Genomic DNA, 10,154 nt, shown 5'->3' with positions numbered 1-10,154 from the left:
ACACTGCTGTGACGTCACAGACAGCAGCACTGACGGCGCTGATGTCCATCAGCACTGCCGCCGCCTCCGTCACAGTTACCATTTTCGCATTTTTATAGGAGTTCATAGAAATAAGTTCTCAATCAATGCCTGATCATAAGCTAGTTATTCCGGTAGGTGATGTAGAACTGCATGTTCCACGAACTCTCCCTGAAGTCATTAGCACGTTGGAGGTGCAGCACGTTACTTGTCATTCACACACGTGCATGGCTCTCTATTACGCTCTCTCCTTTGACGCCCTTACTAGGAGGCGTCTCAGCGTCTTCCGCCCTAGCGTTTTATATAATGGATGAGGTTATCAAGATATGTTAGCACGCTTGCATCTCATGCTTATATAAAACCAGTAAAACGCCTTTTGGGCGAAGAACGAGCGAGCGAGATAGTGAGCCCTGCACGTGCGGAAGGGTGAGAGAGTACTTCCAACGGGCTTGTGCAAAGCACCCTTCTAACCGGTCGCTAGCGGTGTGCCAAATTTGAACGCAATCGGCCCAGCCGTTCCTGAGATCTGGAAGCGGCATTCTGCACGTGCGCACGTGCAAACGGGGTCCAAAATGACTTTTGTACGGCACCCTACTAACCGGTCCCCAACCGTGTACCAAATTTAAACGCAATCGGCCCAGCCATTCTCGAGATCTGGAAACGCCCCCTGCACGTGCGCACGTGCAGTAGCACCCTAACCGCAACACATGGGAATGCATTGCCTGGTGGGTGCCTACCTGTATGCCAAGTTTCAGCGAAATCGCCCCAGTAATTACCGAGTTACTGAAATGGGAACAAATTTGGCACCTCTTCTTTTTGTATTTTGCACGTGCAGTGGGGGTCACTCACATAGATCAAGAGTATCCGACCTTTGGTAGAACGGATGCAGCTACCCTATAAAAATTACCGCAAGACAATCGCTCAAGCCGCTGCTGAGATATGGGCCTCTCAAAATCATTACTTTTGCAAAACTGCTTGAACATCCTTGACTTTTCACGTGGCACGTGCCACGACGGTCACTGAGATGTATCAAAAGTAGTCAATTACGGGGTAGAAGGGATGGGGCTACCCAGCAAAAAAGATCGCAGGCCAATCGGTCCAGCGGTTGCTGAGATATAAGCCTCTCAAAAACGTTACAGGCCGGGCCGGGCCGGGCCGCTCATACTGAGATTTTTCCGTTATATTGAAAAGACTTCGCTTCGCTCGCTGCGCTAGCTCGCTCGTAATCAAAGGATTATTTTGCATTTGCGTATTGGAACTATTTCAGCATTCTGAAGCCCGCAGCAGGGCATTTCAGCACGGTTCACCACAGCATGTGAGGGCACTAAGTGGTTCACCAAGAGTGACTTTAAGTAATGTTTACTGTATAATTATTACACGTATTTATCCACAGCTCAACTTCGAACAATTGACTATTGAGCATGCATTCTAGTATGCTCAAACTGGCAGATGAATAGCACTCAAACACGCACTTAACCCGCGCACCGACGGGGGGGGCGGATATCCGCCCCCCCTGAGGTTTTTCGCGGATAGCGGGAAAACCGCGGCGCGTAGCGCCGCGAAATTTGGTATGACTATTCTCTCATCAATTTTACACATGGTGTGCAAGTTTGAACCTCCTAACTTTTAAGGTCAGGTCACCAGGTCACTTTGAATGACCCAACCTCAAGTCACTTTTTTGCAACTTTGTCACCGTGCCAGAGCTACAGTAGATGTCGGAGGCCTTTGAAAGTCGCAGGATGTTATAAGGTCATTAGTAGCTACAATTTGTATATCTCGGAATTTTGATGTCGGTGACCTAAGGTCAGGTCAATTTCGCGACCTCCGCATTATAAGTCAATGGGGGAAAATCAACTCCCTGTTTTTACCACTAAAACGGGTCGGAATGGCCCCATATACCATACATGACTTCACATACGATCAACCTTCACTACCTTGAGGTCTGTTTTGCTGTTGGGCAGCTGTAAGGTCATGTGACGTCATCAAAGGTCACCAAAGGTTTTTTGCCAATAACTCCTTACAGGAACAAGATAAAGCCGCGCGGATGGTCTCATTGTGTTCAGCTCGTCAAGACGCATCGAATGATATACATGATGACCTCGAGGTCACGTGACCTGAGGTCAACCTTTGACCTTGACCTTTCGAGGTCAACATATATATCATTCGATGCGGATCGACGAGAGGATCACGATGATGCCCTTAGTTTGTTCCTATCTTGACTACTTCGAAAGTTATTCGAGAAAAACCCTCTCCATATCTAGCGCCGCCATTTTGACTTTTTCGACCCCTGTGACGTCATCTTTGACCTGACCTGAAAATGACCTTAGTAAAAATTGTAGACCTTGTCCGTGCGTATCCGATGCCGTTTACCGCTTGTCGCTATCTTGCTTCGTTCTCGAGATCTCAGGGGGGGCGGTCATCCGCCCCCCCCCCCCCCCCGTCGGTACTAAGTTGGCGCAGACCCCCGTCGGTGCGCGGGTTAAAGCACCGTACAGAACGCGTCGGAATCGCTGTCGCTGCTACTGTCGCTCTCGTCATCGTTATCTTCGTCAAGTGCTTGGTCAAAATTGGACACCAGCGTTTCTTCGTCACTCTTTTTCCTCGCGGCTCTACACGAGCACGCCAGAAACAGCAGAATCAACAGGAGCGGAACGGCCACGAGCCAGACTCGGCTGACATTTTTCATCTCCGACATTATGGATGCTGATCTGTTGCCGCTGGCTCCGTCGGTGCCGTTCTTCGAAGAGTCGCCAGTCCCCGCGAAACCGTCTCCCGCCGTAGAACCATCACCTCCTGTGGTATTGTTTCCACTTGAAGATCCATCACCTCCTGTGGAATTATTTCCTCCTGTGGATCCATCACCTCCTGTGGAGCTGCCGCCTCCTGTGGATCCGTCACCAGATGTCCCGTCAGCACCTCCCGTCGAGCCGCTGTCCCCTGTTCCTGATCCATCCCGGCGTTGCTGGTCAGAGCCGTCATTCACCTTTTCAACTTTCAGTTGGGAACTTGCATTTGGCGGAAAGGACACTTCGAATTGGAGCGACTCAAGCATCTCCTTGGTGAAATCGGCGGACCCCAGCAATTGTCCTTGCCGGGCAATGAATACAAGGCCAACCTGCTGCGTCTTCGGGCGCAGGAAGACGGCATTCACCTCAGGCTCATTGGTCACAAACGTGGAGAAGCATTCTGTCCTGAGCCGCCCCGTAGGAAAGTCGCCCCAGTACAATCGCATGCCCAGCTCACAATCTCGTTCGTTGAGCTCCTTCATGAGCTTGCTTTCACTTTTCTTTACTTTGGCGGCCACGGAGCCGGGTTCAAACACCTTGACACTGATCGTCGTCTGGGCGCTCTTTGCTTTGATTATGATGGTAGCGTACTGAGTGTACTTGAAGTCAGCATTAGGGTATGGAGGCGATGTACCCATCTTTGAGTACTTCTTCAGAGTGAAGAGTCCCGCGGCGGGATGCTCAACAATCGTTCCGGCTCTGTCCAGAGTGGGTATTGTCGCACCCGTGCCAGCATGTTCGCAAGATGCCCCCGTGATTCCCTTCTGGCAAATACACTTGCAGTCTTTGCTCAGATACCCAAAATTTTTACACTTCGGTGGAGTTTTTCCCTGCGATGTACACGACTTCGTCCACTTTTCGTTGCACTTGTACATGACATTTAGCAGATATCTATCCAGGTGAGTGGTGAAAGGACCGGCGTACTTTATGAAGTCAAGCATATGCTGGTGGCGTGGGTCTTTCGTCACAAATATCACTCTGCAATCATCATCTCCAAAGTCATTTTCGCTACGACTCATGAGTGTTAGATAATCATACGGTACCGGTGTGCTAGTCTGAAAGGTGTCGCCCTTCTTGCATTTTCTTCCTATTGACCAGGCTTTCTTCCATTTGGCTTCCACGGTACCTCCGCTTTTAACTTTATCTGGCTTAAAATTGTGGTAATTTACTGTGACGAACTGGTCGCGATCAGTCCGCAATGTGATGCGAATGAAGCCCAAAAGCATGCCCAAACCACGTGCTGTTTCGTTGTCTTCACAGCCTTCTACTCCTGTTCCCTGTGCATATCCTCCGTTTATCTTATGGCGATTGCCTGTCGAAAAGCTGCAAACATCAGCACCCTCGTCCTTCAAACAAACGGCAGGCTCCTTGAAGTATCCACATTTATGATTTGGAAGTTTCTTGAACTGAATGCATGTGTATGGAGACCAAACCTTCAACGATGCCTCGAATTTTTGTACGTTGGGATGGGTATTCGTATCAACGAAGTAATTAACTAATGCACTGCCGGCACTGTCGAACCACAAACGCGAACTATCGATTCCATGAGTGTCAGCTCTTTCTTCTGGTACTCTAAGGACTTGCAACATTTCATTCGGATGATATATGATACCCCCAGGCAGTGACTGAGTTGGATAGTCTGAATTGTCAAAGAACTTGTAACCATGCAATAAGTCCCCTAGTTCTCTCAACGTATGATTTGAATATCCAGTTAAACCAGGTGATTCGTTACGAGAAGATGCATAAATCTTATGAATGCTGCTGTTGATAATAAGGTAAACTAAAAAGCGAATATACATTACTGTTAAATTTGTAAATCAAATTATGCAATACGCTATGCACGATAAGTCTTCAGCCACATTGCCATGTTGTAAGAGCTTCGTCGTCCCCATAATGGGTTGCAATGGTTTATCTTGTATCTTGTAATTTGTGACCATTACCAACTGTTTATGTTACGCACCTGTAAACACCTAGGGCCACCTGCGGCACCTGTGATCGTTTGATACGGTTCGTATGTTAATATGCAGGATATGCAGTAGGTGGCTTTTTAATATCTGGGCACACATAATGTATTTCAAAGCGCCTCTGGCAGAAAAGGTTGAAGAAGTATGAGACCACTTTTGCACTTATTGCAAATATTCGTTATTTAAATAGACTCATTAAGGCGAGGTAGGGGAAGGAGGGTGAATTGCGCCACCCTAAGGAAAAACGCTAATTGTAAGAAAACCGCTGGAGATATAAGCATGCACTGGTAACCATTTCAAAGACGAGCTCATTGGCTACGATTTAAGAGCCTCCCGATCAATTAAAAATGTTTCGTTTGCTTCTGACAGCTGCTTTTTCAGAAACATGCAAAAGGGCGCATTTGCCAACAACTGCTGCAAATTGCGCCAGGGGGATGGCGCAATTAGAACCCAATTGCGCCCTATACTTTAAAGGGACCCTCCCACCTTAACATTAGATTTGAGTTGAGATAGCCAAAATGGGGTCCCTGGCTCACAATTACCGGTTTCGGCACTCACAACATCGAGAAATGCCTTAAATCGGAAATATTGAATTTCAAAATTGCAGCATTTTGATTCAGAGGGGCTAATGCTTAGGAATACCCCTCTGAATGTGTGACGTCAGCGCAAATATCTAACGATTTTTAAATGTTTGACTAAAACGTTTGGTAGCACGCGGTGGTATATGGTATTTGCGCGCAACATCTGCCGCAAACGCCGCACTTCTAAAATAAAGTCGCTAGAAACAGCGGAGATCCCAAAAAAGTAAACAAAAGTAAAAGTCTAATATCTTGAAAACCGGTGAATATTTTTTGGTGAAATTTGGTAGATATTCGTTTTCGCTCTTTCTGAACCGAGCGACATCACTTTCATGCCAGTTCATAAACTTTTCTGAAGGTGGGAGGGTCCCTTTAACATGGCTAAGTGAATGAGACGGAATGCATACACCCCGGCAGTCTAATGTCATTGTCCATGTTGAAAATGTCGTATTTTGTCAATTACACCACAAGTCGTGGCCTAAATGGCAGCTGCATTATAAGTTTGACGAGAGAAATAATTTGCGGACTAACGACAGCGGGCTGCTCCCTTGCCTGACATTAAACTCCTTCTTTATTGCAATCAGTTAATGATGCATTCATACTGTCATGATACAATGGCTACACCATTATTCTATTTGCGCCCCCCCCCCCCCTGGCGCAATTGCCATGGGCGCAATTAAAATTGAGGCACTTTTTAATAAAAGCATAGAAGTTATCATAAAGATGTTGCAGGAAGTTTACGGTTTCAGTGATATACAATGAAAAACGGGTTTTTCTTTCTAAATATCACTCTGAAAATCACACAAATATCGTAAATTTTTATAGCCACCGGTTCAAAATACTGCAAAAAAGTTAAGAAAACGCTATAACATCTTTGATGGCGTAATGAGCCTTGCTAATTGGCTTCATCGGAGTGTTTGGGCCATACAATGAACAATCCAGTGGTGAAAAAAATGTTTTCGAACACAAAATTCTAAACATGCCATTGAATCCGTGGGAATGTTGGTGGGCGCAATTGGTTAGGAGGGCGCAATACACCCACTTTCCCCTAACTGTGTTGGAGCTTGTGTTTAATATAACACACATGTTGACTTCTCACGGTCAAACAGGCAACCGTTTAACCGTTAGGCAAATTCTACAATACCTCCACCAGCAACATTTCTTTCTTTTCAATTCGTTTATTGCTTGCTGAATGTAAGGATCTAAATCGTTTAGTTGCTTTTGAATGACCTTACAAAATTATACTTTTCATTTATGTATTTTTTGTTTTAGATGAATTTTCGGCCACGGGCCATTATCACATCAATGCCAAAATATAAAAATATTGGAAGCCAAAATACAAATTAGGTCCTTTTCTTTTTCTTCTTTTCTTTTCTTTTAACCAGCGCATGACTGGGGGGGGGGGGGGGGGCTCTACAGACGCTAACTCCCGTTTTTCGGCAATATCTTCTGAATCGCTTGGCAGATCAACACGAAACTTGCGGTACCCTTAGCGGCATCAATTTGACACCTTGTGTTAAAAGTTCAACTTTCAAGCTAGTAGCTACCATAGTTTGGCCGGAAATTGCGTCAGAGTGACGTCATGCCGGCCGATTTTGATGCAAAATATTGAATTAGGGCAAACGCTCTCAAGAGCTTGGTTTTAAGCTATGTTGTAGATCCAATTTCTTTGCATCAGTAGACTTCAAATACACGTAGCTATCAAACCGCTATCTCGAATTTTCGAAATTTGAAAATTTATAAAAGATGTTTTACAATTACAAAAACATATTTTTTGATTTTTTTCCAAAAAGTTTTATTTTCATTTTTCGCAAACAAAAACACAGAATATATGTGATAAAACGCACACTGATTGTTAAGTTAACATTCATGTTATGCATTTATGTTATCGTCCCAAATTATATCATGCTCGGTCCCTGCTCCCCTCGGCCTTCCCCGTCAGTCGGGAGTGGGGGTGGCATACAGAGCTGCCCTCACCTTCCGCTGGGCGATGGCGGCACCTACCCGCCTTGTGTGCACCTACCCACCGACCATTGCCTGTGTAGCACCCACCTACCCACCGACCATTGCCTTTGGTTACGTACCGCCATCGCCAATACAGCCACTTAAACGGATTTTATCTCTTTGGTCCTTCTTAATCATTTTTATGCGCCTAATTATCCACTCTTAAAACCACCACTTTAACACTGATGAACTACTCTAGCAAGCTTTAGCCCAATATCTTCAAGGCGCAGGACGAGGGCGAATTGGAAGACCTGGCCACCGAACAGGGGCACCTGTCCGAGTTTCGTGCGGAGGACGACCAGTCGCGGCGCTCGTTGGACCTGGCCGGCGACAACAACTACCGACTTGTGGGCGTGGTCAGCCACCGCGCACGCTGGGCCGGCGGACCGGAAAAGCGCTAGAAATACCCCCAAGAGTGACTTTCCACAATATGAACAAAATATGTATCATTCGATCCCAAATTGATCAAAGCATACGATTCTGATGCCATTTTTGCCCTAAGGTCGAAATTGAGGTGGTCAGTTGTCACCAAACACAAGACTATTTAGACCCGCTAGTGGCCACCACATTTGCCGATTTTAATGCTCATCTTTAGTTGATATTTATTATTTGACCAGTTGTCGTTTTGAACGCAATTTTCTGTCAGACTAGTTCAGGGCACTGTTGTTCACTGTACCAACAACATTCTTACATATTGCATCGCTTTTCTGCAAGATAAGCTAGCTTTTTGCAAGCAGCTGCAAGACCATAATAAACATCATATCTAAATTTTTAAATAGACTTTTATAAAAACGTTATTTCGAGCGGCTAAGAATGAACATCTTATACTAGCCTCTGATTACTCATCTTTCGTTCCATATAGGTGCTTTGCTGCTTTTCCCTGCTACTTTTCGAGATATGCGCCAGTAAACCATATGATGTAGGGGCAATTGTCACCTCGCCGCTCTACTGACGGCCCGGCGCTCTTTAAAGCGCCGAACTTTATGAAAAACGAATGCTTATAATCTGAATAAAATATATGTCCCTGAGCTCAGAATTGATCAACGCACACAATGCTGTCAAATTTTTTGGGCCAAAGTCAATAATTAAGTCAGTATGAACCCCCAAACACAAGTCAGAGATAATCAACAACAACTTGCTCTTTAGTTAGACTTTTTGAGAAATGTTATTTCGAGCCGCTAAAGATGAGCATGTCATGCAAACAACTAGTCAATTGTCTTCCATGCCCTATTGACGATTATTGCCTATTACTGCTACTTGAATATATTCGTATGCTACTTGCTCTTTACTACATGCATTCACGTAGATATATTGGACAGGTAGTCCAATATATCTACGTGAATCAGATTGTTAACTTCGATTCTATCGAGATCAGTACAAAAGGATTGTTTTAACTTTTATTTAAAGGAAATAGTTCACTTTTAACATGGGGTTTTGAACTGGAAGAGCAGTTTTGTAGATTGAGCTGAGACCAGCACAAATCAGAAGCTTTTACGTCCCAACGATCACCCATAGGCAAAGATATTCCATTTATCGTTCCGAAAAGAGTGTCCTAAACAGGAACGTGGTGTCATAATAAAGAAATGCCCAGAATGCAGCCACCTCAGCCTCAGCTTGGCGCCAGCCAATCAGCATGCTGGCTTACAGCCAATGCGTTTGAACTACGCAATATGATTGGTCAACGCGTAATAAACATCTGCGTCTAACAATATTTTTATAGAATATAATTTTTCCTATATTATTATTAAAATATACGAAATAATCTTCTTATAACAAGGTTTTATTTTTCTTTGCTGATTTTGAGCATAAAAATCATAAATTCATTGCAAAAAATCGGGAAAGTTAATTATTCCCTCTAAGATTTTGTTTCCGTTAATTTTTTATTCCCACACTCTGTGGTGAGGAATGATTGCTATGACGGTTATGACCCTCCCCAAGCGTTGAAAGCTTCAAATCGATCGTTCAGTCGATGTAGCATACAGCGAGCCTTTGAACTTTTTCTGGGGTAGGTAAGGGCACTTGACTTGACCTGGTGACCTGACGTTGAACGCGATCCGGGTCTGAAATTTTCACGTGCGGAACAGGTGTATGAACAGATGTACTGAAACGGTGGCGCTGCGTGCCGCCATTTTTGAGATATTCGCGAAAAACTTAACCTGCGCACCGACGGGGGGGGGGGTATCCGCCCCCTTGAGGTTTTTCGTGAATAGCGGGAAAACCGCGGCGCGTATAGCGACGCGAAATTTGGCATGACTATTCTTTCATCAATTTTATACATGAAGTGCAAAGTTGAACCTTTTTCTTTTCAGGTCAGGTCACCAGGTCACTTTAAATGACCCAACCTCAAGTCACTTTTTTGCAACTTTGCCACAGTGTCACAGCTACAGTAGATGACGGAGGCCTTTGAAAGTCGCAGGATGTTATTAGGTTATTGGTAGTTACAATTTTTATATCTCGGAATTTCGATATCGATGACCTAAGGTCAGGTCCATTTCTCGACCCCCATTATAAGTCAATGGGGGAAAAATCAACTCCCTGTTTTTCCACTAAAACGCGTCGGAATGGCCCCATATACCATACCTGACTTCATATACGATCAACCTTTACTACCTTGAGGCCTGTTTTGCTGTTGGCCAGCTGTAAGGTCATGTGACGTCATCAAAGGTCACAAACGGTTTTTTGCTACTAAGTCCTTACAGGAACGAGATACAGCCGGGCGGATGGTGTCATTGTGTTCAGCTGGTCAAGGCGCATCGTATGATATACATGATGACATCGAGGTCACGGTCAACCTTTGACCTTGA

At 45.0% G+C, this 10,154-nt stretch overlaps 1 protein-coding gene across 1 annotated transcript; it reads right to left on the bottom strand.

The window, feature by feature from the left end:
* Positions 1-1,376: 1,376 nt before the first annotated feature.
* Positions 1,377-4,745, bottom strand: LOC122385566. Its single transcript, XM_043373916.1, has 2 exons — positions 2,502-4,745; positions 1,377-1,494 (listed from the first exon to the last, which is right to left on the bottom strand). Exons 1-2 carry the CDS (start codon positions 4,601-4,603, stop codon positions 1,491-1,493), a joined length of 2,106 nt encoding a protein of 701 aa, XP_043229851.1. The 5' UTR covers positions 4,604-4,745; the 3' UTR covers positions 1,377-1,490.
* Positions 4,746-10,154: the final 5,409 nt, after the last annotated feature.

This window comes from Amphibalanus amphitrite, unplaced genomic scaffold (genome assembly GCF_019059575.1).
Source record: "Amphibalanus amphitrite isolate SeventyFive unplaced genomic scaffold, NRLGWU_Aamphi_draft 000224F_arrow, whole genome shotgun sequence".
Classification (NCBI taxonomy): Eukaryota; Metazoa; Arthropoda; class Thecostraca; order Balanomorpha; family Balanidae; genus Amphibalanus; species Amphibalanus amphitrite.
This window is presented reverse-complemented; position numbering and strand designations above follow the sequence as displayed.

What these genes read in the sequence shown, in the direction of transcription:
- LOC122385566 (XM_043373916.1), bottom strand. Translation starts at nt 4,603, where the DNA reads ATGTATATTCGCTTTTTAGTTTACCTTATTATCAACAGCAGCATTCAT.